The 17,851-nt window shown below is 48.5% G+C and overlaps 2 protein-coding genes across 2 annotated transcripts in view; one reads left to right on the top strand and one right to left on the bottom strand.

Annotated features, from left to right (window-relative positions):
• OGT (O-linked N-acetylglucosamine (GlcNAc) transferase) overlaps positions 1-12,308 on the top strand; it is a gene marked incomplete at its 5' end in the record, with an annotated part of 28,859 nt that extends 16,551 nt beyond the window's left edge. The window contains 7 exons of the mRNA XM_032474676.1: positions 783-865; positions 3,351-3,716; positions 4,789-4,864; positions 8,146-8,290; positions 9,745-9,883; positions 11,082-11,286; positions 11,597-12,308. Of these exons, the coding sequence (XP_032330567.1) occupies positions 783-865; positions 3,351-3,716; positions 4,789-4,864; positions 8,146-8,290; positions 9,745-9,883; positions 11,082-11,286; positions 11,597-11,846 (1,264 nt within the window). The remainder of the gene's footprint in view (positions 1-782; positions 866-3,350; positions 3,717-4,788; positions 4,865-8,145; positions 8,291-9,744; positions 9,884-11,081; positions 11,287-11,596) is intronic.
• A 1,942-nt stretch (positions 12,309-14,250) lies between these two features.
• CXCR3 (C-X-C motif chemokine receptor 3) lies at positions 14,251-16,918 on the bottom strand. Its single transcript, XM_014563554.2, has 2 exons — positions 16,782-16,918; positions 14,251-15,821 (listed from the first exon to the last, which is right to left on the bottom strand). The coding sequence occupies exons 1-2, from the start codon at positions 16,791-16,793 to the stop codon at positions 14,733-14,735; spliced, it is 1,101 nt and encodes a 366-aa protein (XP_014419040.2). The 5' UTR covers positions 16,794-16,918; the 3' UTR covers positions 14,251-14,732.
• Positions 16,919-17,851: the final 933 nt, after the last annotated feature.

The raw sequence follows: 17,851 nt of genomic DNA on the forward strand, positions 1-17,851 counted from the left end.
TCTTCCCCCCTTAATGGAGGCACTAGGGATTAAGCCCAGGACCAGCATGCACTCTACCACTGATCTATACCCCCACCCCTCTCCAGCAGTGTTTTAAGGAGTTTTCTCTTTCATCGTAAAGGTATATTACACTTATCATATACTGGAAAATACAGAAAGGTGGTAAATTTCAACTTTCTGGAACCTCTGACCCATATACCTGGGCCAGTTAAGAACAAGGATCCCCAAGGGGTGCTCACCACCAGCATCCTGGGTGGCACAGGGGTGCTGCTGATTTGGGCTCCCGCCAGAGGAGTCCATCAACTAGAGAGGGTGGTGCTGGCTTCGGGCTGCAAAGAGTGATACCCAGGAGGAACCTCCTGCCGAGGCTGCCTCTCTGCATCTGTTGCCCTCCCCCCCTTCTCAGGCAGTGAGATCTCAATGTGGATAAAGAGAAACGGCAGTTAACTAAGCATTTCCCTCATCCATTCTCCCTGCCCCTTGCAGCACCAAAACTATTTGAACACATAACCTCTAATAGTCCATTTCACTCTCAGTACTTGACAGATAACCTCCTTTTGAAAGGATTGAGATGGAAAGATTTCATAGAAAGATGGGAACATTGGAAAATCAGGAATAACGACTGAGTAGTTCCAGAGAAGGGGAGCAGGGTTACTGCGGGAAACAAACCGACAAATCATGTCACAGTAATCATGCTCATTGTAGAAAAGGTAGAAGATGCCTGGAAAAGAAGGATGTTGCATTCATTCTTCTCTTTTGCTTTTCCCTGTCTCATCACTCAGCTACGTGGTGATTGACTCAGACTCTGAGGATGAATGCTTCCGTAAGAAGAAGAAGGCAAAGCTATCTGGAATAAATAATAAAGGCAAGTAAACCATTAACTTCAAGAAGTAGCTGAGCCGTGCGGTGCAACCTCACAACACATAGTCATTTCAGGATGAGAGTCAGCAATCGTTCTATTCTGAATCACTGAGTAGTGAGCGCCACCCTTTTTCCCTCATATGGGCTGGATGGGGGATATGGCTGGATTCCCACACCCCTTGGTACACGTCCTAACACAGCAGCGACTGTTATTGCTGCCTTAGATCTCAGGCATCCCCCTCAGTAGAGCTCTTACCTGCCTAGCATTCCATCCCCAGAGCAGAACGCTGACTGAGCAGCTTGAAGGCTACTCCGCTCCTCCCGCTCCCGCTCTCGCCCTCCTTCTCTGGATATGGGGATGACAAGGAAGGGGAAGAGGCAGGGGCTCATTATTTCCAGCCTGATAGAGACTCGGATGTGTGATGCTTGAGGACCAGCTTCTCAGGGGAATCCTTGCTTTGTCTGTATAGCTGTTTGTCTTTGCCTTTCGCTACTCCCTTTATATTTTCTCGAGATTCCTGTTTTCCTTAGAGTCTGTTTCCCATAGCAGGTCGTCGCCTCTTTGGATTCAGAGGTCCTCTTCACCTTTTAGGAGGTGCAGAGTTTTATTCGCGTTTCAGAACCTGCACAGTGGGTGTGAGATGTCGGGAGACTAGGGGCTTCTTGAGCATCAGGGACAGTATTTTATTGCTGTGTTTGCTTAGTACCTGGGATAGGGCATGACACACAGGCACCTGCTACTTCAAGTACTGACACCCTTAACATACCAGCTACTTCTTTGATAACTACCCCCTAGCTACCGTTGTCCAGACTCTCCTAGTTACCCTGGGATATCAGAGCAGGGAAAGGAAGGGAGGCTTGGAACCCTTGTCTCCTACTGTTTCACCACCTATCCCCTCTAATTTCTTTTTCCCCTCCTCTCTGAGTGGATTGCCTGAGCAGGACGGAGGTCCAGGTGCAGAGGAGGGGGTGTGATATGACAAGCTACTGAAATGCAAAGGGAGCCCTCAGGGCGGTAGCTTTAAAGTAGGGGCATGAGTGACAGAACCAGAAGGCGATTTGTCACCATCGGCCACCGGTTGCCGACTCCTTGAACAGAAGATCCAGTCTTTTTTTTTTCCCTTTAAAAAAAATTGAAGTATAGTTGATTTGCAATGTTGTGTTAATTCATAGGCTTTTGAGGATGAACTTTCAACTAAGGCTGCTCTTACCTCTCTGACCAGTGGTGTCCATCCCAGGAGTGGGTTGAGGTCGGCTCCAACAGACAGGACTGTTTTTGTATGTTTCTTCTCTATTCCCCACATGCCATCTCTTTTGTTAATGTCATGAATTTAGGTAATTTTCCAGAAAGGAAGGCCCAAGAAGCTTTAACACACACTTCCAACCTTTGTCAGTGTACAAAGGCATTTTTATACATTGAAAGCAGTGTATCCCTACTTTTTAGAATTTCAGCTGCAGGTTGGAAGTCATTCAGTCTTCTAGGAAGGGTGACTTTCTACCCTAGGAACACCCACTCCTTCCTCTTTCCTTATTGCATCTCTAAAGTTCTTTGATAATTAATTTAAATAATTGATGAGACTCAAAGTATACTATCCCAGAGCTGCAATTTTAGGATGAAGACTTTTTACATCAAAAATCACATTTTCACAACTCGCCCAGACTGTGGTTTATATTTTTTACATCCAGGATCATAGAAACGTAGAAGTCGACCTTTGAGCAGATTCCAGAGAGCACATGTGTTAGACACACTGCCCCTCACTTCCAGATGACGGATGGGTCCTCAGGGAGAGCGGGGATGTTCCCAGTGTTTCCAGTGTTCCCAGGGCCTCTCAGTGCTGGCATCAGAACTCAGCTCCTCACTCACATCGGTGGCTCTGAGACCTTCGTATTTCCGGGCTATTTAAAAAAAGAAATTTTGGTGGCTAACATAGAGTTGCCAATTTTTAATTTGTCTAACGATGTATAAGAAAGATAATTTAATTTGTCTAATGATTTTTAATTTGTCTAACTTCCAGCTACCATCTACCACCATAATTTCATAAAGTAAAGTAAAACTGCACTAGCAGTTTAAGTGAGGACATAATCTCAAAATAAAGGACAGTCCTTTAAATGCTTGATAGAAACTGAACTAGATAGGAACCTCCACCCCACTTTATTATTCTAATTTCTCTTATTTTGCTGTGGTGCAGTGAACATATACAAGTGTCAGACCTGTGGGAACCACTGAGCACCTCTATTGGGCAACTTAGAGAATGTGATTTGAAAATTGCCTCTGGGTTTAGATTGCTATTTTATCTGTCACTGTTCAACGGAAAATAAAAAAAAAAAGCAGTAGAGGTAAAACAGCCTAAAATAACAGATTCTGAACCATGGTTCATTATAGCACAGTTCCTGGCTTGTTTAATTTGTGCTCAGTAATCTGAAGTTGAGTGTGTGGCGGGTGGCAGTGGAGGGAGTATTTATCTGTGATTGTGTCTCTTGAATTTCAGATGAGATTCTGGAAGTGCTGTCTGATACTGAGGAGAAGCCATGCCAGGAGCCTCCAATCATTATCATTGATGATGATGATGATGATTTGGAGGGCCCTGTGATAATAGAAGATGATTCGTGTGACGAGGGCCAGACTCCCTCAAATGAGCAAAAGAAGGATGAGTTTACTATCTTCCAACGGAAAGTATCTAATAATGTTGGTCATCAGAATCTTAAGAAAGATCCCTGCCAACCACCAGTTGATGATCCTAACGTTGAACTAGCGATGTCAATTAGCAAGTTGTCAACTGATGAAAAGCCTGAGCCTGTGGTGGAACAACCAATGAAAAGGAAGAATAAAAGCAAGAATATATCCGTGAAACCTGGTAAACCAATCAAACCAAGTGTGCCAGCCACGCTTGCTGTGCCCTTTCCCCTGTGGATATGTCTGTCTTGTCGGGTCTGCTTGTCCTGCCTACTAACCCTCTGCCGTATTTGACAGGCTTCCTAATGGCCAAGGGAGGCGGCCATCCCAGTGAAAAGGTTCTTCCTGGGAACAGAGGAGGAATGCCCATGTATTCCTCATGCTCCTATGTCTTCATATTTGCCATTCCATCATTTGCGGTGCTTCCCTGCCCCCTGTGCTTTTTTGTTCTGAGTTTACCCCGTTTTTCTTAGGACCCAGCCCGATTGCCGCTTGCTGTAGGAAGCCTGCAGGGTTGCTCCTCCCTCCCGGGTTCCCAAAGTTCCTAGACCCCATCACTACTAAAGAACTTACACAAGTGTCTTAAATATGTTTCTGGAGTGGGGAGGGCAATAGCTCAGTGGTAGAGCGCATGCTTAGCATACGTGAGGTCCATTAAAAAAATTTAAAATAAACTTAAAAGATTATGTTTCTGAATCTGTCCTCCGAGTAGATGGTAAGCCTCTTGATTGGAGGGCTCTTACTCATCTTTTAGTCTCTCTCAGAGTCTAGCATGGTACTTGGCATAAAATAGATGTTTAATACATTTTTAAAATAAACAAACAGAGGACATTAATGACTGATATGCGAATTTCTGGCTAGAGCAACCAGCAGCTCGGGTGCTGGACAAAGGTGGCCAGATTTGGCCTGCAGATGAGATGAAGTTGCTGCCTGGGACGTAAGCAGCTTTCCTCAGGGCGAGTGCGTGCGCTGTGCCAGCCTCAGCAGTCCTTATACTGCCCGAGCCTCAGTTGCCTCCACAGTCTAACCTCTAGTGTAGCCTCATGATGGTCCTTGGTCCCCAGGACAAAATCCTACCCCTGCTTGCTCTGCTGGCAGCTCTGTGGCTCACATAGCTAAAACCATTCATGCCGACTCAAAGAGCACTCTTCCCGCTTCAGAGAGATTTTGGGTTATACGCGTGGCTCTGGGCTTGGCTGGGGATGCTTCTTCTGGGTTTACCTTTGGGTACAAATGAACTATTATCTTTTCAGTTGTTGAAGGACGGAAGACACGTGGGTCTTCCAAGAAGAAACCAAGTGCAGCAAAAAGTGAAAAATGCAAGCCTGGGTATGTACCGGTCATGTTCGACTGCACAGGAATTGACCATGCAGTCGTCACTCATGAAGCTGTCCCCTGGGCACATGGCGGGTCTTCAAGGGGATGAAGGAGTCTGGGGGAGGGAGGACAAGATTTCCATCCCTGAATTGGGAGGGCAGAAGCAGCAGGAGGGGGAAGAGGAGGGGGGAAGAGGGGTGTAGGGGAGGAGCCTTGGCACCTCTCTCCTCCCTCTCCCCCAGCAGAGCCCACGTCAGTGCTCCACCCAGATCTCCACAGATCCTGGGGAAGACTGCAGCCTTTTGCCCTCCTACAGCAGCTCTGGCCTTTGAGATTTCCTTTGTCCTTAAATTCAGATTAAACAATGATCAAACAAGATCCTTCTTTCCAGGCTAGATACAGCTTCATGGCCACCAGTTTCCACCAAACTAAAGCAAACACAGTGGGAATGATGAGAAGGCAGAAAGGACATGTTCCCATCCATTGAGATCAGAGACAGGCAGTCCAGATTGCCTTCCAGATTTTTCTAGTACTTTGGATGGACCTTTACTCTTATTACGTGTATATATTCTTGCAAATCATTTTTTTTGGTATATATATATATATATATATATATATATATATATATATATATATTTATTGAAGTATAGTCAGTTTACAATGTTGTGTCAATTTCTGGTGTACAGCACAGTGCTTCAGTCATACATGAACATAATATATTCGTTTTCATATTCTTTTTTCACCATAAGTTACTACAAGATATTGAATATAGTTCCCTGTACTATACAGTATGAACTTATTTTATATATATAGTAGTTACTATCTGCAAATCTCAAACTCCCAATTTATCCCTTTATTCTTGCAAATCTTTAAAGCTTATAAACATTAGGGTAAAATAGATTGCTTGTAGTCCTTTTATTTTTATTAAGCTGTATGTTATATATTATGTTGATACTGATATTACATTGTTATATATTATATTGATACTGAAAACAACAGGTCGTTTAGACTAAAGACGCGTTAATGCTCAAAGGGAGGAAAAAAAATTAACACATTTCCTTATTTAGATTTCAGAAGCTTCTCACTTTTTCTCTTAAAAATATGATAAGTGAGCATAATTCTCTTTCTTTGTGTTCACTTGCATTCAGGAATAATTTACACTTACATCTGAATTCTCTTACAAGCGAAGGGATATATTTGAAGGACTGTATGTTTTTTTTTTTTTTTGAAACCTGTATTTTGGGGCAATAGATGCATCTTAAGGGGAGAAGAATGATATGTCAGGCATGGGGCAACAGAGAAGCTTGGACCTGGGCAGAGAGGCTGTTTCTGCATTTCTCTTCAGTTCAGCGTGTTCTCTCTCAGACGGGCCCCCTTTCAGCATAGCTTATTCCCTGGATTCCTAGATCCATATTTAAGCTGCTCTGCCTCTAGGGACACGTGTCTTGGGTCGGTGCCAGGTTGCTCTGCCAGAGAATGACAAGCGAAGGAAGAAGCTGCCCCTTTGTGTCATCGTCCTCGGCCTCCCCCGAGGGAGGCTAGCCTGTTTGGACTCTTCACCGTCACCTTGCTGCTTCCTGTTTCAGTGTGTAGGCTTCCTGTTGTGCTCAGCCCTGCTCCTGTGCAGGCTGCTTGCTGGTCACGGTGTCTGATGTACCCATCTGGGGTCTTGTTGGTTCCTCTGATGTGGAGATGCTTAGCCTTCAGTAAAGCAGCATCAGCGTGGAAGTGAAGGCTCGTGAAGCCACAGGCTGCTTGACGTGAGCACGGACACACACAGGGGTAATGCTGTCTGCTGAGGTCTGCGGGTGGTTCGAGCTTTTTTATCTGTCACCTTTTCTGATGCCAATTTGCTTTCAGAACTAAGTAATTGGAGGCAGAAATGTTAGTCACTCTCATCGGGCTTGGGGATGAAGACCCTTCCTTTAGCTGCCTTTGTCTTGCCTGGTGCTTTTTCCCTGTCTCCACCCCAGCCACCTCATGCAGGGTTTATTTTGTGACTTAAGGGTTAATGAACGTCTTGGCAAAATCTCAGTCTCGGGAGTTCTGTTAAGTCAGAGACACTTCCCTGTGTTTGCTGCTGGTTTATCCTGCCAGCTCTGTGGGCTCATCTCTTTGAGCTTGTGGATTGTTCCAGCTGAGATAAAAATGCTTTAGTTTAAATAAATAGTTATTACAAGTGTGAGGTTTTGTGTGTGTGTGTGTGTGCTCAGCACTATCCTTTGTGCAGTGGAATTAAGCCTTGAAAGAGAGGGCAGCAAGGGAAAGACCCTGAAATCCGGGTCAAGAAGATTCAGTGTCTCTGAACTATGGGTAAGTCACTTCGCCTCTGAACTTGAGTTTTGTCACCTGCAGAGTGGAGATCATTGGAATAGGCGACTGTGAAGATTAAATATGATGATACCAAAGGAAGTTCTTGGTAAATGATGAAGTCTACACAGAGGGTTGTTCTCAGTAGAGGTGGCGATGTGGCCATTCTAGGCCATGGACATATAGGTTGTGCCAAGGTGTGAATGAACTGTGGTAAATCCCAGTTCATGTCAACGAATGTTTGAGTTGCCCACTTCGGCCAGAGTGGAAATGGTGCTGTAAATAGAGGTTGGAACCAGATTGACCTGGGCCTTGAATGCTTGGCTAGTCAGTGGAAAGCCAGGGAGGGACATCACTGGAACAGGGCGTAGGAAAATGAATCTGAAGGGGGGTGTGTTTGTGGTTGGTTAGAAGAAAAAGAGCCTGGAGGTAAGGAACACAGGGATGCTGTAGTCACCAGGCTTAAAGGGGAGGACAGGAACTTGAACCAGAGTGGTGACAGCTCATGGAGAGGAGGGGCTGGCTGGAAGAGATGATGTGAAGAAGAGAGTGGTCTGTCTTTGTGCCTAATTGAATATGGTGTGAGGGTGAAAGATGGATTTTAAAATGTCTCTGAGGTTTTCAGGCTGCTCTCACAGAAGCTGGACAATTAAACACATTCAGCTGGAGACAGACTCAAGTTAGTTGGTTGGAAATTTGCATCGGCCAGTTGTCAACTCAGAACTACATCTGAGGAGAGAGATGGAGACTGCACATCCAGGTCTCGGGTCGGTCCTGTTGAGGTTGGGACCACGGGCTTTGCACCTCTGTCAGTGTGTGAGGATTGAAGAGAAAAAGGCTTGGATGAAGTGCCCTCATAGCAGGAGCTGGAAGGAAGAGGGACCAGTCAGTCTTCTCAGTCTCTCTCGACGTGACCTGTTCGTATCCGTTTCTTCTATTGATTTATTTTGCTCTACCAAACTCATTTGAATTTGCCTTTGCAGGGCTTCTGAATGCAAAATACCTGGATGTTTCTTGCGTGGCCTTGAGAATTTAAAGGAGTATTCTGGCAAGAAGTTCAAGCGAAATAAGGATGAACTGGTTCAGAGAATCTACGCTCTGCTTAACAGCTCTGTCTTTGATGAAAAGGTAGACTCTTGAATAAGCACTTACTGGATGCCCAGTGCTCTTGGGTGCTGGGAGGTGTGCAGATGTGCTCACTGTATATTTCCTACCTTCAAAAAGTGCCAGTTTAGTTGGGGAGATGAGACATTACGGACAGGAAAGAAACAGAGTGTTTTGTGGTTACAGTGTATGGTCTAGACTGTTACTACCACAGGCGATCAGTAGAGGGAGAAATCACTGAGGGCCTGAGTGGTTAAGAGAATAGGATTGCTTGGAGGAAGTGAGACTTGTTCTGGGTGTTGAAGGAGGGTAAGGGGAGAGAAGAACAGTGGTGGGGGAGAGGGCAAGTGTTGACGCTCGACTATCAGGAAGAGAAGGTTCGTGTTGAAGGAAGGAGCTATGGGACCTTGGACAAGTTCCAGAACCCCTCTTTGCCCCTGTTTGCTCATCTGTAAAGTGGGTGCAATACTCATATGTACTACTTCACAGAATTATTGTCAGGTCTGGGTAGGTGAATGCCCCTGAAGTGCCTAGAACAGGGCCTGTGACATGGTGAGCAGTACATGTTAGCTAGCGTGGGGCCGGTTAATGGAGGGCCTTGGGAATCAGGTTGGAGGAGCTTAAGTTGAAATCAGTAGGCAACTGTGCTCACTTCCTGATAGGGCGGTTCCGTCCCCAGTTTGTAATGGAGCCTGGGAGTTGAAAGTTACCTTTGAATACATGTACAAATAGTTGTCAAAAGTAATGTTATTAAAAAAAACTCACATCCTGCCCAGGAATGTGATGTGACGTGGAGTAGCTGTTGAAAGTGTTCTGTCAGTAGCATGAGGGTATGGATGGGATGGGGGAGAATCTGGAGGCAGAGAGACCTGTGATCATTAGGTTTTCTGACTTTATTGTCTGAAAAAACAAACAACAAAAAAAGAAGTTTTGTCTGTGACAAAGCTTTCTGCAAGGAAAGTTCTTAGGTCTTTCTAAAGCTTCCCCCAGCCTTTGGTGCCCTTCCTGATGACAGTGGTGTTACATCAGATGACTGATGAGCGGAACCTTAAGCGTTCTGAGTTGCATTTGTAGTTTTGCCTCAGCACGCTTGCGCAAGGGCTCTGTTGCCTGCCTCGGCAGGCGTGTCCCGCTCTCCTTGGTCACTCTTGACTTTTGGCTCCGCACAAGGGAGCACGGATCCAGCACCCATGTACTCACACATCTCCCTTGCAGCCTGACGGCCCATTCCTTGTCTTTACCTGGGCTCCAGCATAGGTGTTCTTCTCAGAATGTTAGATTTGCAAAACTCTTTTAAAAAAAAATTTATTTTTGAGGAGGGAAGGTAATTAGGTATATTTATTTACCTTAATGGAGGTACTGGGGATTGAACCCAGGAGCTCTCCCCTACTGCCCTAGATCTGCAGAACTCTTGAGTGGATATTGTCTGGTCTTCTTAGACCTGCTATCTGATTCGCACTGGTTGGCTTTTTGTTCAGCTGCCGGAGAAAATTGATATCGGCTGGAATAAAAAGATGCTGAGAACTGCTGGCTTATGCACCACTGGCGAGATTCGACGCCCGAAGAGGCAGCGTTATGCGAAGATTGAGATTTCTCTGAAAGTCTGCGACTCTGCAGGTAATGGTAGGAGGCTGGCAGAGTCCGGCCCAGCACCTGGGAAGTTACTCTTAGGTGCTGGTGTTCCCTGGCAGCCTGTGTCACAACTTTTCCTGTCGCTTCTGGGTGGACAGGCCTACTGTGTGTTACTTAGAGGACATTATTATTTAAATTTTTTTCTGTTTTTTTTGGTGGTGGGGAGGTAATTAGGCTTATTTATTTATTAAAAAAATTTTTTTTGATGGACTTACTGGGGATTGAACCCAGGACCTCGTGCATGCTAAGCATACACTCTACCACTGAGCTATACCCTCCCCCACTAGAGGACATTATTCTTGGATGTCTCACCACCACTGAGCATCCAGTTCGTTCATATTTCTACCAGGCCTCACATTTTCTCTGCAGCTCCCTGTTGCCAGTGGCAACATCTCCATTCTCTCGGTAACTGAGGTTCAAGGTCCCCTAGATCTCACCAGTCACCAGATGTTCGTAATGACTCTCCTGTTATCATCATTCCTTCTCTGTCTTTGCCTCTGCCTAGCTTCAGCCCCTCGTTACCTCACTCTTCTCCCTGCCCCATCCAGTCTCCTGCACAACACGGCATGGCGTTCTGGCTCAGAAACCTAGGACTTGCCAATGTCTGGAGCATGGCTTTGGGGGCCATCGTGGTTTGCGCCCCCTCCATCTGGCCGGTCTTGCCTCTCACTGCTCCACCTGTGCTCCAGCAAGACTTTCTTCATGTTGCCTTTCAAAATGGACCACACGCCTTCCTGACCCCAACCTTTGCACACATTTTTCACCACAGCTAGAATGGCCTTCCTAATTTTGCAAATCCAGTCAACTGTTAAGGGCCCAGCTCAGATCCCAGCTTCTCCGTGGAGCCTCTCCTGACTAAATCCCATGGTCATGGTGATTGCTCCCCACCCCATCCACTTATGCTCCTGGAGGGTGGTGACTGGGTCTTAGCTGGATTTATTGCTAGCTACGTCCCACAAAATGATGAGCACATCAGAGCTGTTCTGAAAAGACTTGCTCACCTGAGGCTTTCTGTCATTAACAAAACTGGGCTGAAGTAAGTAGAAATTCCATTTTCAGAATCCTGGGAATATTATAAGATGACTTTGCATCCGGTGGGGTGGAGAGTCTCGGGGCGGTTGGGTAACAGACCAGAAAAGAGTCAGTTTAAGCACTCATGATTTCTTTTTACTCCTTTTCTAAGACCGACTCCGGGATACTTTGATCCATGAGATATGCCACGCAGCCTCCTGGCTACTTGATGGTATCCGTGATTCCCATGGTGATGCCTGGAAGTATTATGCCCGAAAATCTAATATGGTGCACCCGGAGCTGCCCAAGGTCACTCGTTGCCATAACTATGAGATAAACTACAGGATTGTTTACGAGTGTACTAAGTGCAAATCCAGGTAAGACCCTCCTCCTCACAGTTTTTCCCAATTATGGTTTTCCTGTGCCCTCCAAGTGGCTCCTCAGTGATGTTAGCAGTAAGTGCACGGCTATCTGACTTGAGCAGTAAAACTTCCCTACTCCTTTTCATGTCCACCTTCTCTGTTCTCTTCTGCTTTGAGCTGGCCTGACCTTGGCCACTGCTCAGTGCCCTGCTTTTTGAGAACCCACAGAAAAAGTCTTGCTTCGGGCCTGAGGCTGGTAGCTCAGAGGAGATGCTGAGGTCCACTGACTGATTCCTTTGCTGTGTGGTGTCTGTTTCCTTGTTAGGATCGGCCGCTACACCCGATCCCTGAACACTGACCGCTTCATCTGTGCCCAGTGCAGGGGCCCTCTGGTCATGCTGCCACAGACTCGGAAGGATGGGACCCCCATTCAGCCCCATGTGAGACCATTTGCCAAGTATGTGAAGGAGAATTACAGGATCGTTCAGAGGCAGACAGAAGGAATAAGTCATGGAGATGTGATGCGAAAGCTCAGCAAGGATTTTGCTGCCAAAAAAAAAATGCTGGGTCTTTGAGGTTTTCTGAGTATTTGTGTGAGGTGAGTCGTCTATTGGTCAGGAGTTTTAGAAAGAGATCTTAGACGAAGTTAGGAATATTAGAGTTTAAATCCTTTTAAAGTAGCTTCCTGTTGTTAGTAAATGATTGTTCTTAACCAAGGGTTAACTGTTTTGTGCCCTTAGTCTTACTCAGAAGCCCTTGGTATCTACCTTGGGTCTTACTTAGATGCTGTAGTTGTAATGTAGTGAATGAAATGCAAAAGAGGAATGAGTTTTGGAGAGTGGCAGGTGGAGAGAGTGAGAGTTAATGCTGAAGAGAGAACAAGTTTTAAAGGCAGTCCTTCAAAAGCAGGGCTGCTGTCAGGTGTAGCCTGTTATACTTACCTAGAATTAAAGGACAAATGTGTTTCATAAATTAGTTGATATTGTATGAAGCCGTCTGAGCCAATGTAACTGTTCACAAGATAAGAAATAAATAAATAAATTGTTTTCTGCAATTCACTTGTTAGCAAAGTCTGTTTATTGACAACCCGTGTCCAGAGCAGAACAAACCCTGGGGTCTTTTGTCCAAGACCCCCGACATCAGAAGCTCTCTAGGATGTGTCTGGATGAGAGCCCTCTCCATTTTGGGTGGCTCTCGGATATCTGTGACTGCCCATTAGCACTTCAGCAACCTTCCCCTGTTTGGGGAGCTATCTGGGATGTAGGCTGGAATCAACATTTTATTTGTTTCCAATTTCTGCCCTAACAAATTACTGTGAGCTTGGCAACTTAAAACAACCCAAATATATTAATTTTACAGCTCAGTAGGTCAGAAGTTTGGTGCAGACCTCAGAGGTCCAAAATCAAGTTGTGAGCAGGGCTGCATTCCTTTCTGGAGGCCCTGGGGTTAATCCATTTCCTCGTCTTTCCAGCTTCTTGGGGCTGCCTGCATTCCTTGGTCTGTTGCCTCCTTCCCCTATCTTCAAAGCCAGCAACATCTCTTCCTCTGACTTCTCCCCTTCTGCCTCCCTCTTTCATTTTTAAAGACTGTTGCAATAATGTTGAGCTCACCTGGATCATCCAGGAGAATCTTCTTTTAAGGTCAACTGATTAGCAACCTCAATTCCCTTTTGCCCTGTAAGGTAACATATTCACAAATTCTGGGGATTGGAGTGTGGACATCTGGGGACCTGACCGCAAACATCTTTACTAGTCTAGCATCGCTGATAACTTTTTATAAGCAGGATGTGTTATTCTGTCATCTTCCTTCCTTCCATCCTTCCTTCATCTTGCAGATGCATAAGTGGCAACAAACTGAAGCCTAACCACAAGTCTAGACGGGATGAGGTATGTACACAGGGTAGTATGAGCTTCCCCAGCTAAATCCTTGGGTCCCTCCTTTCCAGTCCCACCTCCAGCCATATCTGCTGTCTCAGCAAAGGCCCAGTTGGCCTGTGAAACTGGATCATGGCACATTGGTGACTTAAGTAGGGAGAACTGACAGTACCGTGCTCCCACCCCTGCAAAGGGAGGACTGATCCCTCTGCCTTAACTCAGCAGCCCCGTCACCTGCCTTTCTGGGGAGCTCTTGTCATTTCCTGCACTCATGTCCACTGCACCTATAGCCATGGGAAACCGCTCCCTGCAGCCCACACATGCCTGCAGGTGGCCCACGTGCTAATGACTGTTGGCAAGTTGTCCAATCTTGTTTGTTTTTTTTTCAAGTCCCACTGCTATTTCCTTAGTAAGAGCCTGCATCACTTCTAACCTGAATAACCACCACAGCCTTCTAACTGGTCTCTATGATACGTTCACCTGATCCCAAGCGAACTTTCAGTCTTATTTTCAACCCTTCCCCTACCTGAGGCCTTAGTTCTAGCCAGTTGGGACCACATAAAACATTCCTCCACTAAGCATTTCTGTTTTTGGCCTTCCCACCTTTGCTTCTGCTCTCCCACCTCCCTGGAGAGACCATCTTTCCTTCTCTTTGCCCTTGGCAATACCACTCATCCTTTAAGGTCTGTCCATTTCTCTGTCTTCAAGATTTCAAAAGGGCTCCAGCCACAGTGCTCTGAGCATGTGTCATGCATTTGCCTCGTGGCATAGACTGCTGATATTGTCCCTTACCACATATTCCTTAATGTCCTAAGCTTCTGGAGTGCAGGGACAATGTCTTAGTTATGTCTGAAGGCCCTGTCCCCAAATTATGCCAAGGCAGTGTCTAGCCAGCCAGTTGACTAACTGCTTACCCTGCACCCATGTACCAGGGTGCTTCCCCATGACGTGCCCAGGAGGGCAGAGAGGACATTAACACAAGACAGAGACATTAACACAAGCAGCGTTGATTGGTCCAGACCCGGGGCCAGGCAAGGAGAAGCAGGAAGTGCCTCCCTAGAGCCCGGGAAGGGCCAGCTGTAATAATGCACTCCTAACACCCTGGTCCTGACCAGCTTGTTTATTGAAAGCTTGTTTATTAGAAGCAGAATTTTAGACATAAAACCAAATGTGAGCAAATACAGGGGGTCTCGAGGACCACAGCCATAGTCACTGCTGAGCAGGAGGCCTGGGCCCAGGCCTGGCAGAGGCGGCTGCTATGATGCAGTTGGCCTTGTGCTCCCTGCGGATGGGGAAGGCTGAGGACTATGTATTGAATTAGGAGGGTGGTTGGGTTCTGTGCGGCCAAGGTTAAGAAGGGCCTCAAGGCAGCCACCTCTGAAATAGCAGGATGGGGCTCGGCAGCTAAGGAACAGTGATGCCGCAGCCCCCAGAGCAAGGAGGGCAGCTCCCTGAGATACCCGGTTGTACTGGGGCCATCCAGGGCTGCCCAGGAGTGTTTGTTTGGGAAGTGAGCGAGAGAGGAGCCTGGAATGTGGGGGGGGGGGAGTCAGGCTGTGTGGTGAAAGGCGTGCCCCCATCCCAGCCTCACAAGCCTGAGTAGGAGGCCTCTGTGGTCTCAGACCATGATGACTCCCGGCGGGCAGCTGATGGCTGCCGCTGGTGGCACCTCTGGTTGGGGCAGCCCAGGCGCATGAGTAGCATCCACATGCGCTCTCGGAACTTGACGCCCACGAAGGCGTAGAGCAGGGGGTTGAGGCAGCAGTGCATATAGCCCAGGCCTGACGTGACCGACTTGGCTATGTCCACACTGCTTTCTCGGCCACAGTTGCGGGCCAAGGCCCCCAGGTCCATGAGGATGTCCACCAGCACTACCAGGTGGTAAGGGGTCCAGCAGAGGGCAAAGGCCACCACCACCACCACCACCAGCCGCATGGCTCTGAGCCGCCGCTGGCCCCTGGAGACCAGCAGCACGGCCAGGATGCGGGCGTAGCAATAGGCCATGACCAGCAGGGGCAGCAGGAAACCGGCGACCAGCTGTAGGACGCGCAGGGCCGTGCGGCCCACCTGCGGGAAGTTGTACTGGCAGAGGGTGGCGTTGAGGCGCTCATCGCGATGGGCCGACAGGAAAATGAAATCTGGGAGTGCCAGGAGCAGGCAGATCCCCCAGACTGCCATGCAGGTGAGGACCACACGGCCTGGGGGCCCCCGGCGGTAGAGCTGGGTGGCGTGCACAATGCTCAGGTACCGATCGAAGCTGATACAGGCCAGCAGGAGGGCCCCCGCGTAGAAGTTGATGTTGAAGAGGGCACTGGCCACTTTGCAGAGGCCGGAGCCGAAGACCCACTGGATGGCCGCGTCCACCGCCCAGAGTGGGAGCGTCAGCACCAGCAGCGCGTCGGCCAGGGCCAAGTGCAGCAGGAAGGTGTCGGTGCTGCTCAGGACTGCCCGCTGGCTCAGCAGCACGGCTGCCACTGCGCCGTTGCCCAGCAGCCCCAGCACAAAGAGGAGGCTGTAGAGGGCTGGCAGGAAGGCCCGGTCGAAGTTGAGGCTCAAGTCCTGCGGGCAGGGAGGGGAGGCACAGCAAGAGTCGCTCTCGTTTTCTCCGTAGTCATAGGAAGAGTTTCCCAGGAGCAAGGCAAAGTCAGAGGCTTGGAACTCTTGGCGTTCTCTCATCTATGGAGGGAGGGAGGGCACGGAGTGTGTCAAGGCCTTACAAATCCCTCCTTCAGAGATTTAGTCAGGATTTAGTCTTTGTCGAAGCAGCTCCTCTGTAAGGCAGGCCCAGAGGCCTGGCTTATACCCGTAACTGCCCTGCCTTTCTTCCAAGACCGTGCTCTCTGAGTTCCATCTGCCTGGCACCGCCTGGGTGCTGCTGGGCTGGTAATGTTCCTTCTCTAAGGCTGCTTCTCTCTCTTTCTGGGTTATCACATCGGCCCAGGGATTGTGGGCCGGAGGGAGAGCTTCCGTCCTGCCCCCAGAGCCGTCCTTGCCTCCTCTCCTCTCTCCTTGCCCTTCCTTCTCCGCTTACAGGCCTCAGTGTCCTGGCCACGCCTAGTTCCACCACCTTCCTCCCCAGGCGCCTCCCCATAGTCCCCTCTCTCAGTCGCTTCTCTGGGGACCCCAACTTCCTGCCCCTCCACAGGGCCCCTCTACAAATCACTGTGGCCCCCCCAACACATACTTTCTGCCCCCATCCTTCTCCCCTCCACCCACCAGGGGCTCCCCTACTCAGCCCTGGTAGAAATATTCCTTACCCCCTGCCCCCGCAAACCACCCGACGGCGGTGAGCCTCCCAGGTGCCAATTCAGTCCAGCACGGAAGATCAAAGTTCCGAGTTAGAGCTGAAGGGAGCCCTGGGGGCCATGAGGGGTGAGCCTCTACCTCACCCATTTGACAGATGAGGCACCAAGGCCAGAAAGAGGAGGGCACCCACCTGTGGTCATTCACAAGTCAGTGGCCAAGGTGGTTTCCCAAGTCCCCATCCAGCGTTCCTTCTACACAACGCCTGCGTTCTCTGCCTAGTCACGCAACCCCCTGGTGGCCTCAGCTGGTGGGCCAGACCTGATGTTCCCCTAGTGTCCTAGGCTCCCCACTCGGAGCTGTGGTCTGGCCTGGCTGGGCAGTGGCACTTACCTCAAGGACCATGGCTGGGCTGGTACTCTAGCTGCCAAGCGGCGTGCTGCCTGCCCCTCTGCTTTGGTGCTTGTGGTTGGGAACCTGCACTGCACAGAGGAAGTGAGGGTTTCACGCGGTTCTCAGAAGCAGCCTCTTCCATGGGGTTATCTACAACAGACCTCCCTAGACTCAAGACCATGGAGTTCCACCCCACCAGCCCCCTGGCCCGGGGAAGCTGCTCTGGGAGTTGGCCACAAGCCTGGGACCAGAAAGGCTGGGACCCAGGGAAGGGCAGCGGGAGTGGGGGGCAGGACGGGATTCTGGGCAGGGGCCAGTCTTTTGAGGGGAGGGGACTGTAGTAAGAGCAGAGCAGCCGGGAAGGGCAGGGCAGCCCTGTCGCCAGGGATGAGAACTGCTTCTCACATGTCCTGGGCTGGAGTGGACCTTGCGTGATTGTAGACAGAGTTGTGAAACGTGTTAACTCTGTAAAGCAGAGTCACCTTCTTAAAAAAATGAAAATATCTGAAAGAAATCCATCACACTAAATCTAGTCCTTTACCATTGCCCCTCCCAGCTAACCAACAGAGCCAGGCAAAGGGGACTGCTAGGAATGAACTTGGTATGTGCTAGGTGTTGCTTTGGGCAGTTTCTCGGACACTGCCTGATTCCAACCGCATAACTGCTGTGTGTGTGTGTGTGTGTGTGTGTGTGTGTGTGTGTGTGTTTAAGGGGTGGGGGTGATGGGAGTTATCTCCGTGGCTAATCCAAAAAGGGGAGAAGCCTTCAGCAGACACAGCAAGTAAGAGTGGCCGCTAGGATTGAACCCATGGCAGTCTGACTCTCCTTTTAGACTACCTTCAGTTTTTTGTTTTTAATGGACACACTATGATGTATTTATCCACTTAAAAACGAGCTAAAAGCTAACCTTTTACCCTGGCTAGAAAAGCCAATGACCAATAGTGGAAGAGGCAAGCTGGAGAATACTATGTACAGTTTGACACCACTTATGTAAATTCTAAAAACCACATGCACAAAACAATATCATGTTGTCTTGGATACGGCTATTTTTCTAGAAGCTTAAAGCAGGG

This window comes from Camelus ferus, chromosome X (genome assembly GCF_009834535.1).
Source record: "Camelus ferus isolate YT-003-E chromosome X, BCGSAC_Cfer_1.0, whole genome shotgun sequence".
Lineage (NCBI taxonomy): Eukaryota > Metazoa > Chordata > Mammalia > Artiodactyla > Camelidae > Camelus > Camelus ferus.